The 23,322-nt window shown below is 51.7% G+C and overlaps 1 protein-coding gene across 1 annotated transcript; it reads right to left on the bottom strand.

Moving 5' to 3' along the window:
• Nucleotides 1-5,219: 5,219 nt before the first annotated feature.
• On the bottom strand, nucleotides 5,220-22,406 carry BID (BH3 interacting domain death agonist). The gene is made up of 6 exons (XM_016189354.2): nucleotides 22,279-22,406; nucleotides 11,059-11,129; nucleotides 9,713-10,007; nucleotides 8,518-8,657; nucleotides 7,454-7,666; nucleotides 5,220-7,266 (listed from the first exon to the last, which is right to left on the bottom strand). Exons 2-6 carry the CDS (start codon nucleotides 11,092-11,094, stop codon nucleotides 7,255-7,257), a joined length of 696 nt encoding a protein of 231 aa, XP_016044840.1. The 5' UTR covers nucleotides 11,095-11,129; nucleotides 22,279-22,406; the 3' UTR covers nucleotides 5,220-7,254.
• Between the last annotated feature and the right edge of the window lie 916 nt (nucleotides 22,407-23,322).

Below are 23,322 nucleotides of genomic sequence, written 5' to 3'. Positions count from 1 at the left end.
TTGGAGAAGTTGTGGGGACAAAGGAGCTGTTCATTTAAAAAAAATATTTATTTATTCCTTTTTGTTGCCCTTTTTTTTTTTATTGTTGTAATTACTATTGTTATTGATGTCGTCATTGTTGGATAGGACAGAGAGAAATGGAGAGAGGAGGGGAAGACAGAGAGGGAGAGAGAAAGACACCTGCAGACCTGCTTCACTGTCTGTGAAGCGACTCCCCTGCAGGTGGGGAGCCAGGGGCTCGAACCGGCATCATTAGGCCAGTCCTTGCACTTTGAAGAACTGTTTATTTTTTATCTTTATTTATTATTGGATAGACAAAAAGAGAAATTGAGAGGGAAGGGGGAGACAGAGAGGGAGAGAGACACTTGGGACCCCTCGAACCTTCCGCCAGTCCTTGCACTTTGCACCACCTGCACTTAACCCACTGCGCTACCCCCCTAACTCCCCAAGCTCATTTATCCTTAAGAAAGTCTGAAGTGATAATCTGATGACACTGCAGGTTTCCAACTGCTGAATTCCCTCACAAGCATTATTCCCTCACAAGCATTATTTCATGTTCTTGTTGTTTGTCTGTTTAAGGTAAAGACAGAAAGATAGTGAGAGGTCCCAGCACTGAACCTTCCTCCAGTGTGTGGTGAGGGAACCAGCTGGCTGCATAGAGGGAAAGCAAGCACTGTGCAGGTGAGCTATCAGTGGCCCTCGGGGTCTTTCTCCAGAAGAATGTTTCTTCTTTTCTAGAAGAATGTTTCTAGGATCGGCTTTTAGTATGCCCCGCGGCTTTCCTCACTCAGGAGGACCAGCTGTGAGAGGCTGTGTTTTGTGTTAAAACACTACTTCCCATTAAAAAAATGTGGGTGCTGTGCTTGAAGTGGAAGAAAGGAAGGGAAGGGAAGGGGAAGGGGAAGGGGAAGGGGAAGGGGAAGGGTGAATGGAGCTTGGCTGTGGAGCGCCTGGTGGAGCCCACAAGTTGCCCTGCACAGTTCCAGCCCCCAGACCCCACCTGTGGGGGGAAGTTTCACAAGTGACAAAGCAGTGCTGCAAGGGTCTCTTTCCCTCTCTATCTCCCTTTCCCCTTCTCAGTTTCTCTGTCTTAGCAAATCAAATACATGTTTTTTTTAGAAAAAGGTGTGGGCAAATATTATGTTGGCAACTATTAATTGAACATTTGTTGATATGTCCAGACTGTCTATTACTCACACCTTTATATTCTGCTCTCATTTTTAAAAAATTATTGGAGAGAGACAGAAATTAAGAGGAAAGTGGGAGATAGAGAGACAGCAGTCCGGGAGGTGGCACAGTAGATAAAGCTTTAGATTCTCAAGCATGAGGTCCTGAGTTCAATCCCCAGCAGCGCATGTACCAGAGTGATGTCTGATTCTTTCTCTTCCTATCTTTCTCATTAATAAATATTTAAAAAGAGAGAGAGGGAGAGAGAGACATCTGGAAGACCTGCTTCACCACTCCTGAAGCTTTCCCCCTGCAGGGGGGGGCCAGGGACTTGAACCCGGGTCCTGTGCAGTGTAATGTGTGCGCTTAACCAGATGCGCCACCGCCTGGCCCCTTAACTAATTTTTTAAAATATTTATTCCCTATTGTTTTTTATTATTGTTGTTGTTGGATAGGACAAAGAGAAATGGAGACAAGGGGAAGACAGAGAGAGGCAGAGAAAGATAGACACCTGCAGACCTGCTTCACCATCTGTGAAGCGACTCCCCTGCAGGTGGGAAGCCTGGAGCTTGAACCGGGATCCTTAAGCAGGTCCTTGTGCTTTGCTCCACCTGTTCTTGACCTACTGCACTACCACCCAACTCCGTCCTTAGCTAATTTTTTTAAACATTTATTTATTTATCTATTCCCTTTTGTTGCCCTTGTTATTATTGTTGTTGTTGATGTTGTCGTTGTTGGATAGGACAGAGAGAAGGGGAAGAGAGGGGGAGAGAAAGACACCTGCAGACCTGCTTCACCTCTTGTGAAGTGACTCCCCTGAAGGTGGGGAGCCGGGGTCTTGAACCGGTGTTGGCATGCTTCTAGTTCTGCTTCTGGGATCCCTTCTGTTACATTGCTTGACGTTGTGGTCTATTTACATGGTCATTCTGTTACATTGGTTTGGTCTCACTCCCCCTGCCTCCAGGAGATTTTGGTTTAGTCTTTGCCTTTTCACACTTCTTGCTTCTCCCCGCCCCCTATCCTATATACTTCCTGGGTTCCTGACTGCCGCTGGAGGAGAGAGAGGCAGGACAAAAATTGGGTGGTGGCACCAAAGTAAAAACCCTGTGGTGAGGGGTAGACATGCAGCTTCCTGGACTGGTGGGGGGTGGGATGGGTCACTGTCTTTTGGTGGTGGGAATGGTGTTTATGTACACTCCTAGTAAAGTGTAGTCATATAAATCACTAGTTAATTAATATGAGAGGGGGAAAATTAATTGTATGTCTTGAAGTTTTTAAAACACAGACTGAGTCTTTTTAATATATAGGCTGTGTATTTGATATGCGGACTCTCTCAAAAGCCTAGACCAAGTAGATCAGAAGCAACCAATGGCACAGCTACATACAAGATACTGGGTACTATACAGCAAATTCTAACAAAAGGACTTTTCAAAGTTAACCCAATTACCAAATAATGTGATGATAACATTAACTATCCATTGTCTTTTTGAACCCTAAGACAGCAGGAACCTCACATCTCCACTATAGAGCCTATATTTTCCCCAGTCCTGGAACCTTAGGATAGGGCCCACTTTCCCGCATGCCTCTCCCAATCCATATCAAATAATATTGCATCTGCCGATCGCAATCTAATCAACACGATTGCCACCTCAACATGCTTCAGCTCAGACTGTGTCCAGAGAATTCACATGTGGAATGACAACCCTTCAGATTCATTACTCGGGTGAGACCTTTCCTTTCATAGTATACTCTAATTCCATCCCAGGTGGTTCACTTTCTAACAAAGTCCCAAAACCTAGATATACACCAGGTTCTGTGAGAGAGAGCATATGTTCACACGTATCCGTAAACTACTGCAAAATATATACCTGAAAGCAGAAGTACACTAGAGTTTGCAGTGAGTACCTCCCTAACACTTCCTCTCCACTATTCCAAGCTTTGGGTCCATGATTGCTCAACAATTTGTTTGGCTTTGTATGTTAACTCTCTTTTCAGGTTCCAGATGCCATCAGGATGCCGGCCAGGCTTCCCTGGACTGAAGACCCCACCAATGTGCCCTGGAGCTCCGCTTCCCCAGAGACCCACCCTACTAGGGAAAGAGAGAGGCAGACTGGGAGTATGGACCAACCAGTCAACGTCCATGTTCAGCGGGGAAGCAATTACAGAAGCCAGACCTTCCACCTTCGGCAACCCACAACCACCCTGGGTCCATGCTCCCAGAGGGATAGAGAATGGGAAAGCTATCAGGGGAGGGGATGTGATATGGAGATTGGGTGGTGGGAATTGTGTGGAGTTGTATCCCTCCTACCCTATGGTTTTGTTAATTTATCCTTTCTTAAATAAAAAATAAATTTAAAAATAATGGGTGGTGATTGGATTAGTTTCTTGAACCGTTCGCTCGTGAATAAAGAAATACTGCTTCTCTGCTCAGCCATGTGTCCCTGGTCATCTGTCTCACACTGTGAAGCTAGCCCGGCATACTGGCACTGTGAACACTGACTGACAAACCGGGATCCTTATGCTGGTCCTTGAGCTTGGCGCCACATGCGCTTAACCCACTGCACTATCGCCCGACTCCCCCCTTAACTAATTTTTTAAAAGATTTATTTGGGAGAACCTCTGAGCCTCAGGCAGCAGTGTTTTTTACAGAGCTATTATGCTGCCTCCCCAGTCCCAAGAACCCATTCTTAAGGGTCAGATCAGTCGAGTGAACCCCAGCCATTGGTGGGGTGACAGATGTCACAGCCAGATAGCCCTCATCCAAAGGTCCAATGCTTTATACACCATACCACCTCCCAAGCCACTTAATCTATTGTTTTTAGATTTACCTGTTTGATGAAAGGCCAAGGCAGCACTCCAGTACACATCAGGGATTGAACCTAGGACCAGATTGGCAGCATGTATGCTCACCCGCTGCCTGACATCTTCACCAATTTCTATTCCCTATTTTGCCATTTTGACCAGAGCACTACTTAGCTCTGGCTTATGGTGGTGTGGGGTTTGAACCTGGGACTTGGAGCCTCAGGTCTCTCTGACTGAAATAGTCCCACTGTACTCAAGTGGACTGTAGCCACGGTAAAAAACTCCCAGCTTCTAGAATGTCGTGAGACAAGACTGGGGTGTCACTGAGGTTAGAACATTCGGGTTTGGATACAGTGGGGTCTTTGTAGTGCTGGTGTGGGAAGAAGAGATGAGTTCTGCTTTTAAGATGAAGTTAAGATTTGATTTAGCTTGTGGGGGGGGAATCACACCAACACATCTAGACTTCATTAAAAGTGTGGCCTGGGAGGCTGGCAGCACAATCGATAAAGCAAAGGTCCTGGCCAGAGTGCCACACATGCTGGAGTGATGCTGTGGTTCTTTCTCCCCACTCTCTCTCTCTCTCATATATATATATGTTGGGAAATTGTGCAGATGTGGCTGAACACTGGCAGGGCCCACAAACCACTATATTTCCATGCAAGTATTATTTACAGATCTCCATGTTATCCCCTCAGGGTATTGCTAATTCAGTTAAAACCACTGCAACAGTTGCTAAGGGCACTTCCACCTTCCCAACATGCCTTTTGCTTCTCTCCACCCTTTACTAGCCAATCCCATCTTGACTTGCCACTTCCGGAATTCTCCCATAAAAGCCTCTCCTGTTTCCCCTTTCGTTCTCTTCTCTCTTTTCTCTTTTCCATGACCCGACCCGGAGAAGGGCTGGCGGGCATAGTGGGAAGCGGCCATTTTGCTAGCTCCACATGGCCTAAACCACTGTGCTCTCACCCAATTCTGGAGCGTCTGCGTGAATAAAGATTTGCATTCTCGCTCCGCCATGAGTTCCTGGTCTCTCTCCCCTGAGACGCAACCCAACATATATATTTTAAGAGCTAGTCTAGGCTTCTTTGCAGCTTTAGGAACCCCTCTCCCACTAGCTTAGTACTGAGTAATTGCATCTGACTGATACTCGCCCCCATGAGTGTCTCTGCTGACTGAGTCGTGTGGATGAGTCCCTGAGCCATCTCCACTACAATGTGGAGCCTTAAGGGGAGAGAACAGTTCAAAGCAAGATCTTTCATTTTTCTTTATTGGGGGAATTAATGGTTTACATTTGACAGTAGCTGGTACATATTTCTCAATTCACCACATAACACTGTAACCCTCCACGTAGTTCCTCCTCCGCCATCAAGTTCCAGGACCTGAAAGCAAGAAGTCTTAGTCCCCAGTGGTGGTGCAGAAAATAGAAAGCCAACAGCCAAGTGTGGGATAGCGCCACAGCACAGAGGAGAGTTAGACCCCTAGCCCTGACACTGTGCAAACTCAGCACTGAGCCCCGGAGAGTCCTTCTCTGTGGTGATGAATTTGAACTTAAGAGACAGAAGCGTGTTTTGGGTAACAGCTGTTTGTTCCTTCCTACTTCACTACTCTTACTCTGTCCTCCTGGCATTGTGTTGAGGGGACCAAGAACACTGCTGTAAGGGGTGTGTGTGTGAAGATGACGTCACTGTGCTCTTATGACCAGTGTGTATATTTTTGAGTTTTTGAAGATGTAATCTAATGAGAGCCCAACACACCGCACAGGTCTAGCATGGGCTGGTGCTGAAGACTGAGGCTGGGTCCCCCAAGACCTCAGGCACACAGGTTCCATGCTCTGGTGTGGAGCTCTCTCTTGGGCCGTGCTGTCACTTCTTATCAGGATGACAGGAACGGCCTATCACTGGTGACAGGAGTTGGCGCAGTCGGTAAATGCCAACTTGCCCTGGCTGGTGCTGACAGTCCCTGAGTGGCCTGTTTCATTATTACTTGGATTGTGTCCCTAGGAACAACAGCCCACAACTGTTGGCGGGGATTTGGGGGGGGGGTTTAAGCACACTCTACCAGGTGTGAGGACCGGGTTTCAGGCCTGTGACCACAACATGGGAGCACCAAGCAAAATGGGAAGCTCCTTCAGTGGTGGAGCAGTGCTGTGGTGTCTCTCCTTTCTGACACTGAAGGGAGAAGGAAAACAGAGACCCAGTCTGCTGACAGCTTTGTGCAGCACACACACACACATACAATAAATAGAGAGCTAGGCTTCCTTCATCCTCTCCACCTGGAAACCTGTTCTCTGGAGGTGCAGAGGAGGGGGCTTCTTAGACAGGAGCTGAGGGGGCTTGGCTGAAAAACAGAACCCTGAGTTCCTCACCCTGCCTCAGAGCTTCCAGTTCTCTGTCAGCTCGACATATTTTTTTATCATCACTTCAACTTCGAGAGAGAGAGAGAGAGAGAGAGAGAGAGAGAGGGAAAGGAACTGGGTTTCAGGAAGTAAAGATGGCCTGGGTCCTCACTCATTGCCACCTGTCTGTCTGGGGCTCTTCTGGCTGGTCTCAGAAGGTGAGGAATATAAAGGACAGAATAGGAGAGGGGAACCAAGGTGGAGGAGGTCAGGTTTTAGAGGGCTGGTCTTTAAGAGACAGTTAAGGCAGAAAGAGAGAGAGACAACACCAAAGCTTCCCCCAATGCAGTGGAGGCCAGGCTTGAACCTGGGTCACACACACACCACAGAGCAGTGCACCATCCAAGCGAGCTATTTCACTGGCCCTGCCATCTGGTTTTTAAACAGAAAGGCTGTTACTTTTGTTCCTAAGGGGTAAGCATATGTGTGCCCCATCGCCAGTCCTTAACCTCAAGCTCAGTATCACCAGCTAGAAAATTTCCCCAAGGCTGCACCTGAAAAAGAAAAAAACTGATATTTTTTTTTCTGGTTGAAACACATCTTTCTTTTTCCCCAGAGTACTGCTCAGTTCTGGTTTATGGTGGTGCTGGGGATTAAACTGATGGCCTTTGGTGCCTCAAGCATGAAAATCACAGCTTTTAATTTTCAAGTAGGTACCTGGACAGCTCCGATAAAGGCACAGTGTGTCTTTTGACTCAAGTACACAAAGGTAGAAGATCCTAATGGAGCACCAGCTCCCAACATCACCTTCACCAGCAGTGATGGGTAAGTGGTGAGCTTTTTTGTGCCCATCTTCTCAAAGAACTCTGGATAGCCAAGGCTCCCTGTTCAACAGCTGTCTGCCGTAACTACCTTGGCAAGTGTTAAGTCACGCTGCTGCCGTCGGCCGCTCAGTCCATCTCCTGGAGGAAGACGCACACAGTTAGCAGGCCTCCCAGATGACCCAGACTCGGGACTGGGTACCTAGGGCCCAGAGCCAGTGTCCTCTCCACAGAAATGGAGGTGTTGTTGGCACAAAGACCCACTGGAGGGGCTGGGCGTACGCACACACACTCACACACTCACACACACGTACACACAGGGCCTTACATCTTGGACGAGGTTGTGCACGTAGGCGAGCAGGTTCTGGTTAATGAAACGGACGGTGGTGCGGAAGATGGTGCCCAGCAGAGAGGGGGCGTGGGCTGCCACCCTCCTGGCCAGCAGCAAGGCCAGCGTCAGCGTCAGCCGCTCCACGTCTAGCTCCCGGGGGCCCGCATGCATGGCCTGGTCCAGAGCCTCGGCCAGCCGCGCTGCCCTCTCCTGGGTGGGGGGTGGGGGGGGACAAGAACAGAGGGTTGCAGGGTGCCGCCCAAGCTCACGCTCCCCTTATAGCTAGGCCTCTGCCGCGGCAGGAAGGCGGCGATTCTGAGCCTCGCCTTGACGCTGTGTACTCTGGCTCTGAAGGGGCTGCATGGCACCATCCCAGGGCACCCGACCCATGACTTAGAAGCTGTGGGTATGCGTGCCCAGTGTAGGGAGGTGGGTGAGGGGCATCTCTGACAGTGCCACCTTCAGGGAACCCTGAGCTTATCACTGCATAGCTGGCACTGTGTGCCGGGAGAGGGGAGAGGCTGACAATTGTCAGGTGAGTCTCTTTCCATGCGGTGGGAGCTGGGCCCAATCTGGGTCCATCTGGGTCTCACTCAAGACCACACAGTGCACTGTCTGAGGGAGCACCTCACTGGCACTCCTGCCAGCCTCTCTCTGTACACCAGCACACGCCCGGCAAGTGCCAGGAGCCTCAGCAGCAGTGTGTCCCCTGCCCGACCCTGTATCTTTCTTTCTATATTATTATTTTTGGATAGGGACAGAGAGAAATTGAGAGAGAAGGGTGGGATAGAGAGACAGACACCTGCATCCCTGCTTCACCACTTGTGAAGCTTTCCCCCTGCAGGTGGGGATTGGGGGCTTGAACCTGGGTCCTTGCACACTATAATGTGCAAGGTGTGCCACCTCCTGGCCCCTCTGGTGACATTTTCATTCAAATCCCTAGGACTGAAGGAAGAGGAAGTGATTTCTGAAGGGAGAGGAAGTGGTTTCTGCATCACCAATGTTTTCTTAATCTTTGAGGGTAGGGAAGGTGGCTTGATGTGAAGGGGTCCCTCACTCACCCCCTCAGACAGGTGCCCGTCCCTGAACTGTGCAGCCAGACGCTCCACCAGTGCCGGGGGGATCCTGCGGTCCATGCTGTCCCCGATGTCCGCCAGGCGCCGGGCGATGGCCTGGATGGCCTCCTCCTGGCTCTCGGAGTCTGTGCGTGCAGGCGGGGTAGAGGGGGCACGTGGGCGTCAGACCCCAGTCCCTCCCTTCTCTCCCTCCACACCCCCTCCCCATCCACAAGGCAGAAATCGGGGCTTTGGAGTTGCCTGCTCTGTGTCTCCTGCCCGGTGCACAGAGCTCCAACAGCAGTGCAGAGCACGTGCTCAGAATGAATAGGGCTGGGTGGTGGCGCCAAGGTTAAGCGCACATAGTATAAAGCGCAAAAGCCTAGGTTTAAGCCCCTGGCCCCCACCTGCAGGAGAGAAGATGCAGGTCTCTCTCTGTCTCTCTCCCTCTCTGTCTCCCCCTCCTCTCTGTTCTATCCAATAAAATGAGAAAAATGGCTGCCAGGAGCAGTGGATCTGCCCCAGCCCTGGAGGCAAAAAAAAAAAAAAAAAAATCAAAAAACACAGTGAGGGAATGAAACACCTCTGAGCAGGTAAGTGTCAGCCCATGTCAGCTCTAGCCAGCCTTTTCTTTGCCTGTACAACTCCCTGGGGTGTCTTGCTTACGGGATAGAGAGCTGACACACTAAAGGCATGGGACTGGGGCTGGGCACAGAGGCCAGCCTGGGGGAACAGCCTTGGATCACTCCTGCACCTCCTTGGCCTTCCTGAGAGTCATCTGCTCTCACTCTGCGAGGGCCGGGCAAAAGACACAGCTGGATGCTGACAGGTGGGGCACCCCAGGGCAGGGCACAGCCAGAAGAGGGCAGCACAGCAGTCCCAGCCATGGCCAGCAGAGGGCAGTGCACCACAGTGCTGGGAGCTCGCAGGCTGGGGGGGGGTGTCAGGGCTGAGGCTTGGGGACTCACCCCCAAGAGAGCTGTGCACCCAGCCAGGGCCCATCTCATCCAGGGCTTGAGTCTGAAGAGCCCCCTCCCCAGGTCCCAGCACGATCACCCTGGGCCTGAGTCTCCCCATATGTGGTTAGGCGCTGCAGGGCAGAGGGGCACAGGGTGCAGCAGAGTGATGGCATCCACGGTGAGGGGCAGGTGGCAGGGCTTCTGTCCGTGCCCTGCCTCAGCAGCCTCCTCTGCCAGCCTACCTGCCTGCTCTTCGACCCCAGGGCCGAGGCTGAAGCGGCTGCCGTCCGTCTGCAGCTCGTCATCAGAGACCTCCAGCCGGTAAGGGAGCACCCCAATGGCCCCCTGAGGCAACTTTGGCCCTGCAGGCCGAAGACCCTCGTACTGAAACCCGGGCAGGAACATGGGATGGGGCAGCTCAGCGCGCAGCGTCTCCAGCTCCTGGTGGAAGCCATCGCCGTCGCAGCAGTTCTGCAGGAAGCTGAACACCAGCAGGTTGGTGACAGGCGTGTCCCAGAGGCCCGGGCCGTTGCTGACCTGTGGGCAGAGGGCAGAGGACGGTCAGGGTCCGGCCACCCTGCCCGTCAGAGTGGCCAAGGCGGGAGAGGAGGACGCTGTGCATGGCTGCCTTACTGTGGGTGCACACGGGTTCCAGCCCCATGCCATTGGAGGAGGATTTGGTGCTGTGGTTCCTCTCTCTCTAAGGGGGGGGGGGAGACAGCTGTTGTCTACTTCAGGACAAAGTGGTGATTATATAAATAAATACGGGGAGAGACAGGGCAGGGGTAGACAGCAGAACGGTTATGCAGAGAGACTCCAGTGCCTGAGGTTGCAGAAGTCCCAGGTTCAATCCCCTGCACCATCATAAGCCAAAGTTTAAAACAAAAAAGTGAAAGTGGTCTGGGAGGTGGCAGTGGATACAGCATTGGACTCGTAAGCACGAGGCCCTGAGTTCAATCCCCAGCAGCACGTGTATCAGAGTGGTGTCTGGTTCTTTCTCTCTCCTGTCTTTCTCACTATTAAATAAATAAAATCTTAAAAAAAAAAAGATATCTCCTGGATGGTTTTGCTCATTTGTGGAATGCATAAAAATCAAAATACATGAACTTGTGAGAGGGAAAGAGGAAGGCGTAACCAAACTGTCCCTAAAACTGTTCTCAGCTTCCTCCTGAGGGCCTGGTGGGGGTGGGGGCAGAGCTCTGGTGGGGGGTGTTGTGTGCACCTGTCCCGCTGGGCTTTCACGCTGGCGTGATGTGCCGCTGATTCACCAATACCATTACATTCAATGGGGGGAGGGACCTAGGCAAATGCAGGCAAGGCACAATTCCAACTGTGGCACTGAAGGCAGGGCAAGGACCACTGGGACCTGGGTGTGTCTGCTCCCAAGACCATGGCAGCTTTCAAAGTCTCGAGTCAGAGGGTCCCTCTGTCCATCCACTCAGTAGACCAGCAGTAGACTCAAATGCGGTGGGGGTGCAGGACTCAGGCCAGTTTCCTTGTGTGCAAAAGTGCTAACCAGGGCTGGCTCCGGGCCCTGCCCAGGTCCCCTCTCCAGGTGTCCACCCCCCAGGCGGATAGCGCGTCTGACCTGAGAATCCATGGTGGTGGCTTTAGCGTCTCCCATGAGCTTGTGACTAGCAGGGGTGCCGGGTCAGCAGCCTGGAAGAAGACACAGCAGACATGGGGTGGGTGGTTGTCCCCTTCGGAGCCCCTCAAGAGCTACTGTGTTTGCAATTCTGTGGGTGGGCAGCCCATCACACTTCTGCAGGGTGCTTGGGGCTCCCTGGGACCAAGGAGGCAGAGGCTAACAGCCCCCTCTGGGGTGGAGGAGCTGCTCTGTGGGGGTGGGGGGTTGCAGGTGCCCAGGATGGGTCTGGGGAGGCTGGAGGCATGGATGTAGCTGAATAGGGGTGCACATCTGGCTTGGTTTCCTCCGGAAGGACTTTTTTTTTGTTTGTTTTTTTGAGCAGAGCACTGCTCAGCTCTTGTTTATGGTGACGTGGGGGAATGAACCTGGGACTTTAGAGCCTCAGGCATGAGAGTCTCTTTGCAGAAAAATTATGCTATACCCCCACCCTTTCCTTAAATTTCCTAATTTAAGTAAATTAAAACAAGTCTGTCCCCCAAGGTGTTTTTTTTTAGAATGATGCTTTATTATTTTTTAAATTTTATTTATTATTGGATAGAAACAGAGAAATTCAGAGGGGGAAGAGAGAGATGGAGATGGAGCCAGAGAGACACCTGCAGCTCTCTGCCTGGGGACGGGGGACTTGAATCTGGGTCCTTGTGCACTGTAGTGTGTGTTTAATGTTCTTTTAAAAACTTATTTATTTATTTTGGGTAGAAAAAGTGAAAGAGGGCAGTCGGGAGGTAGTGCAGTGTGTTAAGGGCACATTGTGCAAAGTGCAATGACTGGCATAAGGATCCCAGTTCAAGCCCCCGGCTCCCCATCTGTAGGGGGGTTGCTTCACAGGCGGTAAAGCAGGTCTGCAGGTGTCTGTCTTTCTCTCCCCCTCTCTATCTTCCCCTCCTTTCTCCATTTTTCTCTGTTCTATCCAACAACAATGACAGCAATAGCAACAACAATAAACAAGGGCAACGAAAGAGAAAAAATTTAAAAAAATAAGTTTCTTTAAAAAAAAAAGAAAGAAAAAGTGAAAAAGACTACAGCAACAAAGCTTCTTCCAATGTGCTGGGAAGTGGGCTTACACATGGCAAAGCAACGCACTGTCAATGTGAGCTATCCCCCACCCCCCCTCTATGGGAGCACAGCCAGGCCCGTGGCGGCTCTTTGGAGCTGAAGGCAGTTACTGCGGCCCCTTCCGTGAGTACTTCTGTGAGTCATCTTCGGGGCGGGGCCGGTCCCACAGCACCCAACACCTGCAGCTCTGACCTGACCACGGGTGAATTTAACCCCCCCACACACACTTTTTTTCAGGTTTTTTTAAAGACTGGATTTATTAGGGGCGGGGGGGGACGGGGAGGCCAGAGCAGAACTCTGGTACGTGCGGTGCTGGGGATCAAACCAGGAATCTCAGTCTAGTTCTCTACTAGTTCCGACATTTCTCCAGGCACAGAGATTTCCTTTTTTCCTTCCTCCTAAGAGAGAAAGGTGGGCCAGTGAAGTAGTTCCGTGAGTGCCCCAACTTGGAGCCCTGCCTCACTGCACTGAAGGAAGCTCTCTCTCTGAAAATGTCATCTATGTGGTGAAGCCCTAGAGACAACTGTAAAGACAGACAGACAGACAGACAGACACACACACACACACACACACACACACACCTGGTGGACCAGTGATCAGCTCTGGCATACGATTGTGCCAGGAACTGAACCCAGAACCGTGAAGCCTCAGGCACGCAAGTCTGGTGCTCTGATGCCGAGATATCTCCCTGGCTCCTCCTCCCCTCTGGAGCCCCAGACTCCCATCACATACCTAAGCTCAAGTTTCTGTCTGACCTTCCTATGGGGGTGAGGTTCTCGGACACAATTTGTGGGGAGCACCTGGCTGAGTGCACGTTACAGTGCGCAAGGACCTGGGTACAAGCCCCTGGTCCCCACCTGCAGGAGGAAAGCTTTGCGAGCAGTGAAGCAGGACTGCTGGCGTCTCTCTCCCTCTCTTATCTCCTGCTCCCATCTCTATTTCTGGCTATCTCTATGCAATACATAAAGATAATAATAAAAAAGAGTCACAAGGAAATTTGCACCTCTCCTGTTGATCTGTGTCATGTGGCTTTCATCAGCAATCCCCGCCCAGCAGAGTGAAGGACTCTCCCTCCCTAACAGGAAGCAGGGGATGGGTGCACCGTCCACCCCATCCCGGCCACTCACAGACGTCCTTTGTGTATCTGGAGAGGATCCAAAGGCCGCCCAGTCTGCCTATCAGACAAGGTGCCAGCTTCTGGGTCAGGTGGTCAGGTCTGTCTTTCCCTGTGGCCTGGCCATGGCTCACTGACAGACTCCATTCTTTGGTGGCCTGGGGGCTGGGGCTCAGGGCAGCCCTCCTGGGGAGGTGTGATGACCACTGTGCTGAGCTTGGCCTGTCAACCTCTAGAGTCTGTCACAGCTCGTTCAGAGACGCTAAGCTCCCTGGTCCCACTACCAAGCTGTTCTTTTTTTTTTTTTTAATATTTATTTATTTATCCCCTTTTGTTGCCCTTGTTTTATTATTGTAGTTATTACTCTTGTTATTGATGTCATCATTGTTGGATAGGACAGAGAGAAATGGAGAGGAAGGGAAGACAGAGATGGAGAGAGAAAGATGGACACCTGCAGACCTGTTTCACCGCCTGTGAAGCAACTCCCCTGCAGGTGGGGAGCTGGGGGGCTTGAACCAGGATCCTTATGCCTGGTCCTTGCGCTTTGCACCACATGTGTTTAACTCGCTGCACCACCACCTGACTCCCCAAGCTGTTCTGTAGACAATATCCTGGGCTTCAGATAAAGGGGAAAAGTTGCAACCCCTGGCTACAGAGCACTGGGCTTGCGAGCAGGAGACCCTGAGTACAACCCGGGCACTGTGTCTGCCATAGGGACACTCTACTTTCCTCTTTATCTACCTTTCTGTGTGTGTGGTCATCATCAGGGCTTTACTTCTCTGACTCAAATGTTTTCAGAGAGAAAGAGATGGGGAGTGGAGTGCTGAGTGGTGGTGCACCAGGTTAAGCCCTCACGGTACTAAGCGCAAGGACCCACAAGGATCTGGGTTCCAAGGCCCACTCCCCACCTGCGGGGGAGGGGAGGGCGCTTCACAGGCCGTGAAGCAGGTCTGTGGGTGTCTTTCTCCCTCTTTACCTCCACCTCTTCTCCTCATTTCTCCCAGGAGGTGGCTCAGCTGTACAACACCCACCTGCCCTGCCTGTGTGAGGCCCTAAGTTCAATCCCCAGTACCACACGAGAGTAACAAAGACAGAATGAGCAGACCACGAATGGGTGTTGGGGCTGTGTTTTGCGTTCTCTCGCTCTTTCTCTTGGTCCTCTCTCATGAAAACTGGGTTGGGGAGGTGACTCAGTGGGAGAGTGTGGGCATGACAACCCCAAGTTCTGGCACGGGCACCGCATTTCACAGAAAGGTTGACTTGGTGGTGTGGTACACATAACTCACCAGTGAGGGCGCCTGCAATGGGACCCAGGTTCAAGACTCTGGTCCACCGTGAGAGGACCAATGGCAACTGAGGGACTGCCCCTTTACTGGGTGCCCTCTTAGAGTGGCACGCACACTCCACAGCAGCAGCTAGAGAGAGACAAGACGCCACTCCTTGTGTGTTGTGGGAGGCCAAGCTTACGCCCCAGGTTAATGTTTGACTAGCCTGCTCTGCTTCATTGCTACCCTGGCATGTGATGATCACCCACTCACACGCTGCACCCAGGGCCCAAGCTCAGGTCACCTGAGTCCACTCTGGTGATGTTGCTACAGAGGAACTTTGTCAAAACTTGATTCAGTTTTGTTGAACACAAATGTACACTTTTCCTTCTTTCTTTTCTTTTTTAATTTAATTAATTTATTTATTATTGGATACACAGAGAGAGAACTTTTGTCTGGGTTCAAGTCCTGGCATCTCGTGGGAGACCCAGGGTGCTGGGAAGCCACACAGAGGGTGGAACAGTGCTGTGATATGGAGCTGGGTAGTGGTGCGCCTGGTTAAGCGCACAGAGTGCAAAGTGCAAGGACACATGCAATGATCCCAGTTGGACACCCCGGCTCCCCACCTGCAGGGAGCTCGAACTGGGATCCTTATACCAGTCCTTGCGCTTCGCACCATGCAGGTCTGCAGGTGTCTTTCTCTCCCCCTCTGTCTTCCCCTCCTCTCTCCATTTCTCTCTGTCCTATCCAACAATGATATCAATAACAACAACAATAATAACCACAACAACAATAAAACAACAAGGGGAAAAAAAAAGGTAAAAAGAAAACAAAAGAAAAAGAAAAAGGCAGCCTCCAAGGAGCAGTGGATTTGTGGTGCAATAACCCTGGAGGCAAAAAAAAAAAAAAAAAGAGAGAGAGAGAAAGAAAGAAAGAGGAAAAAGAAATAGCGAAACAAGGACTTTTGTAGAACATCAAATGGCAGGAAGAATGAACAGGTGTCTGGGATTTGATGGAGCCAGTGAGGTGACACTGTCTCTAGGCAGTGGGTCTCCTGGGTCCTTGCCTGCACCACCGTGCCCTTGAATGCACCAGGACACCAGCCTAGCACTGTAGCTGCACTAGTCACGGGTAGACGGGGCAGGGAGGGCAGGCTGGGCTGCCCACTTTTGCTCAGACATCCGGCCCTTCCCTTGGCCCCCTGGCAGACCACAGGGGCTCCCCCAGGTCGTGCACTTCTTTCTTTGGGTTTCAGTTCTCAGCAATCTTCACACTGCCCAGGGGCTGCAGCCAAGCACACTGGCCACTCCACTTCCGAGAGAGAGAGACAGAGAGAGACAGAGAGACAGAGAGAGACCTGGTGTAACCAGACTTCTGCGGGAGCCACCCAGCCTAGCAGGTGGGAGACTGAGAAATTTAAGCAGCAGAGCCCTTCGGCCTCAAAGACACCGGAACCATTCATATTCATCGAACCCAGGCCCTACTAGCAGCTTGTTCACTCTAGATCAACAGAATGATCTGACACTTTATATACAGAAAAGCCCAAAGAATCCATCAAAAAACTACTGGTATGGGGGCCAGGGGGTGGGGTCACACCCGGTTGGGTGCACATGCTACAGTGAGCAAGGATCCAGGTTCAATCCCCCCGCCCCCGTTCCCACCTGTATGAAGCTTCATGAGCAGTGAAACAGGGCTGCAGGTGTCTCTCTCTCACACTCTACCTCTCCCTTCCTTCTCAATTTCTCTGTCTCCCTCCAATAAATAAACAAATAAATAAATAAATAAATAAATAAGGGGAATTCTAAAGAATAAATAAAAAAGCAAAAGACTTCTGAGAGGCATGGCCCTGGACTAACAATAAACAGCTAAGACTCTCCACCCAAAACAACAAATACTGAAAACCACCGAATCCACAAACTTCACTAAATTGCAGCTGAGATGTCTGCAGACACCAAGGCCTCAGGTGGGTGCTGGTGTGCACGGATGGGGTGAGAGGGGCGCAGGACTGAAGCCAAGCACCTGGAGGCTGGGAGCTCCAAGAACAAAGGGCACCATTTTGCCTCTGAGAACAGCAGTCCTCAAGCCGTGCAGGTGTGGACTGTGATAGGGGCATCCTCTGAGCTTTAGCTCCTGGCCTGGGGCTGAGAGCCTGCTGACCTGGCGGTGGGGACACAGAGTTGCAGGGATTTGCCAGACAAGTCTGGTTCCCCCCCACCCGCAACACAAACTCAGGCAGTCATTCAGAAAGTGATTGGCAGCAGCTGGCAGGTAAAAGGTGATAGGCAGCAGCTGACGGCCAAATGGTAAACTGAGTCCTGCTTCTTCAAGCACAGTTGCCACCTAGTAGCAGCCCTCCACGCCCCCCACCCACACCCACCCCTCCACCCTCCGGTTTGAATTCAGACTGAAATCCTACAGAGAAGCCAAATAAACACACTACAGAGAGTTACAAACAGCTCAAGGGAATAACAAGAAGCATAACCCCTAGGGCATGTGGCATGCTCATGGTGGGAATGGTATGGGATTGGAGCCTCTTCTTCTTCTTCTAGCGTTTGCCCTTCTTCTGTAGCCAGTCAACAGCGTCAGGTTGAGCCTGATGTAAAGTTTCGAGACCTCCTTTGAATCTGGAGAGGTGGCAGTCATTGACTACGTGGGTCATAGTCTGTCTGTAGCCGCAGGGGCAATTCGGGTCGTCTCTGGCTCCCCAGCGATGGAACATAGTGGTGTACCGGCCATGGCCTGCTCGACAGCGATTGAGGAGGGCCCAATCATAACGTGCTAGGTCAAAGCCGGGTTGACGCTTGCAGGGGTCTGTGATGAGGTGTTTGTTCTTTACCTCAGCCTCTAATACCAGTCTTCTCAATCAGTATTAAACCATCAGGAGAGGGGGTCGGGCAGTAGCACATTGGGTTAAGCACACGTGGTGCAAAGTGCAAGGAATGGTTGAAAGATCCCGGTTCGAGCCCCCAGCTCCCCACCTGCACGGGAGTCACTTCACAGGCAGTGAAGGAGGTCTGCAGGTGTCTATCTTTCTCTCCCCATCTCTGTCTTCCCCTTTTCTCTCCATTTCTCTCTGTCCTATCCAACAATGACATCATCAACAACAATAATAACCACAACAATGATAAAACAACAAGGGCAACAAAAGGGGAAAAAACAGCCTCCAGGAGCAGTGGATTTGTGGTGCAGGCACGCCAAGCTCCAGCAATAACTCTGAAGGCAAAATAAAAAATAAAAATCACTAGGATAAAGAGAGGAAGAAAGAAGCTGACCCAACCCCCACCGCCTAGTATATAAACAGGTGAGACCTAGTAATCTCAATAATAGCACCACCTGCTGGCTCAGCAGTAACCAGCACAACAGTGTGCAAACAGCAAAACAAACTCCAGAAAGTGACAACTCAAGACAGACAGAAAGGAAACAGAAGGACCCCAGGAAATTTCAGAGGAATTTTAGAAGGACTCCAGGAATTTTCAGATGGACCATCAGAGGGAGACCACAGAAAACTCATTCTGAGATTTCTCCAGGAATCTAAGCACAGTATGAGAAACATACTCCAGGTTCGAGTCCCCAATCCCCACCTGCCGGGGAAAGCTTCACGAGTGGTGAAGCCGGACTGCAGGTGTCTCTCCCTCCCTATCACCTTTTTCCCTCTTGATTTCTGGCTGTCTCTATCCAATAAACAAATATAATAAAACAAATAAATTTTAAAAATTTAGAATGACAGCACATTCATGCATGAGAATGGGGATTCTAGCCCCTAGTCCCCACCTACAGGGGGAAAGGTTCATAAATGATGGAGAAAGAAAGGAAGAGGGAAAAAAAAATTATCTGTCAGATTTTATGAGCTCCTGCTCTCACTTAAGACCAGTTTTGTTGTGCTTTTATGATAGCCTCAACTCTCTTACCAATCTTTCTTTTATATATATATTTTTCCCTTTTGTTGTCCTTGGTTTTTATTGTTGTAGTTATTATTGATGTGATCATTGTTGGATAGAACAGAGAGAAATGGAGAGAAATGGGGAAGACAGAGAGGGGGAGAGAAAGACACCTGCAGACCTGCTTCACCGCTTATGAAGTGACTCCCCTGCAGGTGGGGGGCCGGGGGCTCCAACAGGGATCCTCACACCGGTCCTTCCGCTTCACACCATGTGCACTCAACTTGCTGTGCGCTGCACCACCGCTTGACTCACCCTTATCAGTCTTTCTATTCACCCCGCCCCACTGAAAATCCTTCTTCCTCTTCACCAACATGTTCACACAGCTGTTCTTTCTGGTTATTTTCAGATTCTTTCCATCCATCGCATCTTATGTAAGAGTTGTTTGATCTCACCGGTTTTTATGCTTTATTTAATTTTATTGGTAAAGCTCCTGTTTTTTAAATTGTCACCTTTGTTTATTTATTGGATAGAGACAGCCAGAAATTAAGAGGGAAAGAGTTGGTAGAAAGGAAGAAAGACAGAGACACCTGCAGCCCTGCTTCACCACTCGTGAAGTTTTCCCCCTGTGGGGACCTGGGGCTTGAACCTGGGTCCTTGCGCATGGCAACATGTGCGCTCATCCAGGTGCGCCACCACCCAGCTTCCGATCTCATCGATCTTTCTGCATCTTCATCATGTGCCTATCTCTCTTATTAAATGTACTAATTTTCTACGTGAAAAAGAGACAGCACAAACAAAACCACTCACAGAAAAGGAGAAAATGTCTGCAAATCATCCAGATGGCAACTAGCCAGAGAACATGCTTTTAACACAGAAGATTAAAGTGGGAGGACAAATTATGCCTAGGAGGTGGCGCAGTCTCTAGAGTTTGACCTTAAGCATGTGGTCTCAAGTTCAATCCCTGGCATCACATGTGCCAGAGAGATGCTCTGCTTTTCTCTCTCTCTCTCTCTCTCTCACTCTCTCATTAACAAAGAAGTTTTAAAAAATAATCTGGGGAGGGGGGTGGTTGGGCACAGCAAGAAGCACATGGACCCAAACAAGGATCCCAGTTCAAGCCCCCGACTCCCCACCTGCAGGGGAGTCTCTTCACAGGCGGTGAAGCAGGTCTGCAGGTGTCTGTCTTTCCTCCCCTCTCCATTTCTCTCTGTCCTATCCAACAACAACAATGGAAAAAAAAAAAAGGGGGCCCTCCAGGAGCAGTGGATTTGTAGTGCAGGCACCAAGCCCCATCAATAACCCTGGAGGCTAAATAAATAAGTAAATAATTCAGGGGAACTGGGTGGTGGCACACCTGGTTGAGTACAGACATTACAGCACATAATGACCCAGGTTCAATCCCCCAGTCCCCACCTGCAGGGGGAAAGCTTCATGAGTGGTGAAGCAGGACTGCAGGTGACTCTAAGTCTCTCTCCCTCTCAATACCTCTCTATCTCTATCCAAAATACATTTTAAAATATTAAAAAATAGTAATAATTTGGGGGGGTTGGGTGGAGGTACATCTGGTTGAGCACTCATGTACAAGGACCTGCGTTCAAGTCCTAGGCCCACACCTGCAAAGGAAAAAAGCAAAAGCTACGAAGCAGTGCTGCAGGTGTCTCTCTCTGTTCCTATCTTCCCCTTCCCTCACAATATCTCTAACCCTATCAAAATAATAATAATAATAATAAATAATTTGGGCAATTTTTTGGGGGGGCCACTGTGGTTATGGCTCCAAGGCTCTGTGCTGTGTGAGTCCATCGCTCCCATCAGACTCATTTTTGGGGGGCAGAAAGTGAGAGAAAGAGACACTAGCCCACTGCTGTGGGTGCTCACACCTAGTGCAGTTTCCCCTTTCCCTGCAGTCACCTCTGGGTGACTGGGCAAAGCATCTCAACAGGCCTCAAAGACAATATACCAGCGAGCATATGGGGTGCCCTGAGAAAGTCACTTGCCAAATGAGATGTTTCGGATGATAACAGGCACTGGTGAGGGTGCGGAAATTCCCACAGGCTGTGCGGAGAGCTCTGGCCACCCTGTCACTCAGCAACTTCCCCCCACCCCCACCCCAGGAGCACAGGAGCCCTCGGCATTGCACGAGGTATTCACAGCCACGAAGGAGAAGTGACCCAGATGTTCAGCCAAGGTACCAATACTCTGTACAGAAGCTGGGCTGGGAGTGAGAGGGCTCCAGGCCACTTACTCTGTACCACCGTTCCCTTCCATCCTGCTTTGGGGCTCAGAGGCCCTCCCTCCCTCCCAGTGAAAACCCACCTCCAGGGGCGGGGGAAGGAGCTCAGCCAGTACAGTGCAGGTCTTCCTGTGTGGTCCCAGGCAGGGTTGTTTTGTTTTTTGAGTCCTGAGAGCAGCAAGGGCAGTGGGGGAGGAAAACAAAAAAGACTAAGTCCACCTGGGAGAGGTGGAATCTCACAGAAAAGAGATCTGATCTCCCTCTTCCATGAAATATATAAATCTTTCATTTAAAAAAAATTAAGATTATGGCATATACTTTTTATTTATTTGCTTATTTATTTTATTGCCAGAGCCCTGCTCAGCTCTGTTTATGGTGATGTGGGGATTGAACCTGGGACTTTGGAGCCTCGGGGATGAGAGCTTCTTTGCATCACCATTATGCTCTCGCCCCAGCGGTTTCTTTTCTTTATTTCTTCCCCCCACTACCACCAGGGTTATTGCTCACTGCCTGCACCATTCTGCCTCCCACGGGTCATTTTTCTCTCTCCTCCAGAGAATGACAGGCGCAGAGGGAAAAAGAACCAAGAGAGGAAAGACACCTGCAGCACCACAAGTGAAACTCCCCTCTGCTAGGTTCTCCCAAGTGGTGGCTCAGGGCTCAAACCCAGGTGCATATACATGTGCTCCACCAGTCCCCCAAACACATAAATCCTAATGAATTTCCCACCTTCCCACATACCCCCTGGCCACCCCTCTTGAGGGGAGGGCAGAATCACAAGGAAACCAGCTTGTCAGAACTCTCTGGGGGTGGTTCTCAGGGCCCTGTCTGGACCCAGCAAGTGGAATAGGACAGGAGCAGCGGGGCACCGGGCTGTGTGATCTTCCTGCGAAACTTCCCCATTCTGTCAGTGAAGACAGGAAGAGAAGAGGGGAAGGAGGGGGACCTGCTGGGTGGTTCTGGGGGAAAATCCCAACGGGGATTCACGGCCCTGCCCTGGGCAGGTCACTGACTGCCTGCACCTTCAGGTTAAATCAAGCCTGAAAAGCACAGGTTCAAGGCCGGAGTCAGCTCTGCTGAGACACAAGGCGGTGGGGGGAGGGTCGTCTTTCTGCCGGCCCCCTCGGCCCCCAGCAATTCCTGCATGTTCCCAGTTAATGAATGCATGCATGAATAAATGAATGAATGAACGGGAGGGACCCGGACACTGGCAGCGCCCAGCGAGCCGCCCAGACCCCATGGGGGCTGCAATGCTAACTTGCCAGGCCCCAGAGCCGGCCCCCGGCGCGGGTGCTCGCGCCCAGGTCTGCACCCCGCCCCGGGCTGCGCGCCCCCCCGAGGAAGGCCAGGCCCCGGGGTCTGGGGCTCCAGAGTTCGGATCGCGCAGTTCGGGGTCCGATTTAGGGGGTTCGGCCCCCTCCTCCATCGGCTGGAAAGGAGACACCTTCCCCGCCTCGTCGCCGGGGTCAGGGCGCGGGGACAGGCAGGGGTGGGTGCGGGCCGCGGGGACGCCGCGGCGAGGAGACGCACAGCACCCTGGGGCGCACCAGCCCGGCCCGCACGAGCTGGGGGGCGCAGGTCTGGGCGCGGGGACTCGGCCGGGGTGGGAGTACTCACCACACAGGCGCGGGGGGCCGGGAACTGCGGCCGGTGGCGGGCGCGGAGCTCAGTCCCCGGGAGACGCGGAGCCCAGCACCCAGCCGCGTGCCCACTTCCTCTATGGGTGCCGCCGCTATAGTGCTTCCGCAGCCCCGCCCCCGGCCTCACGCCGGATCCTGACCCCGCCCACCCCCCTCCCCTCCCTGCGTGCCCACCCCGATCCTCTGGGACTGCCCGGGAGCCACGCCCCTTAAAGCCACGCCCCTGTCCAGCGAGCCCCGCCTACCACGTCCTCCCAGCCCCTCTGGGCCCGCCCACTCTCCACGCCGCGAGCCCCGTCCATCATCCTCCCCGCCCAGCGCGCCTAGGCACCGCTCACTTCATCCTCCCAGTCTCGCTGGGACCCGCCCACTGGCCCCGCCCACCACATTCTCCCCGCCCACTGGACCCGCCCCGCTCCAGAGCCACGCCCACGGCATCATCCCAGTCGTTCTGGGCCCGCCCACTCGCCCCGCCCCTGCCTGGCAGGCGTGCCACGCGCCCCTCCCTCTCCTCCGCACCTACCCCGTTGTCTGCGCGCGGATTCCCGCGCACACGTGACTCCAACAAAACAGAAACCCGGCAGCGGGTTTCTGAGAATAAAGAGGGGAAATGAGGAGGACGCCGGGAGCGCGCAAGGTTGCGTCTGCATGGACACGGAAACAAACTGGCTCTAAAGTGCTGTGAGCCAGTGACCATCAGGGAGAGGGCTCAGCAAGGAGGAAGGGAGGAGAGCGACCAACACCACGTGCTCACACGACAATGAGCAAAGGCACACTGGCGGCCACAGAACCGGCGGGAGAATCCCGGTTCGAGCCCGGCTCCCCATCTGCAAGGGAGTCGCTTCACAGCAGGTGAAGCAAATCCGCATGTTTTTCCTCTTGTCTTCCTCTCCTCTCTCTCCATTTCCTCTGTTCTATCCTACAGCAATAGAAACAATAACGATGACGACAAGAACAAAGGCAACGAAATGGGAAAAATAGCTTCCAGGAGCAGTGGATTTGTAGTGCACTGAGTCCCAGC

This window comes from Erinaceus europaeus, chromosome 5, assembly GCF_950295315.1.
Source record: "Erinaceus europaeus chromosome 5, mEriEur2.1, whole genome shotgun sequence".
In the NCBI taxonomy this organism is placed as follows: Eukaryota; Metazoa; Chordata; class Mammalia; order Eulipotyphla; family Erinaceidae; genus Erinaceus; species Erinaceus europaeus.
Note: the sequence above shows the minus strand (reverse complement) of the source record. Positions and strands in the feature narration are given on the sequence as shown.

Bases quoted from the DNA above. Each gene is read 5' to 3' on its own strand.
- BID (XM_016189354.2), bottom strand. From the start codon at position 11,094: ATGGGAGACGCTAAAGCCACCACCATGGATTCTCAG. The intron at 10,008-11,058 runs GTCAGACGCGCT...CTCTGCCCACAG, and splicing joins CCACCACCATGGATTCTCAG to GTCAGCAACGGCCCGGGCCT. The intron at 7,667-8,517 runs GTGAGTGAGGGA...CCCCCCACCCAG, and splicing joins ACGGGCACCTGTCTGAGGGG to GAGAGGGCAGCGCGGCTGGC.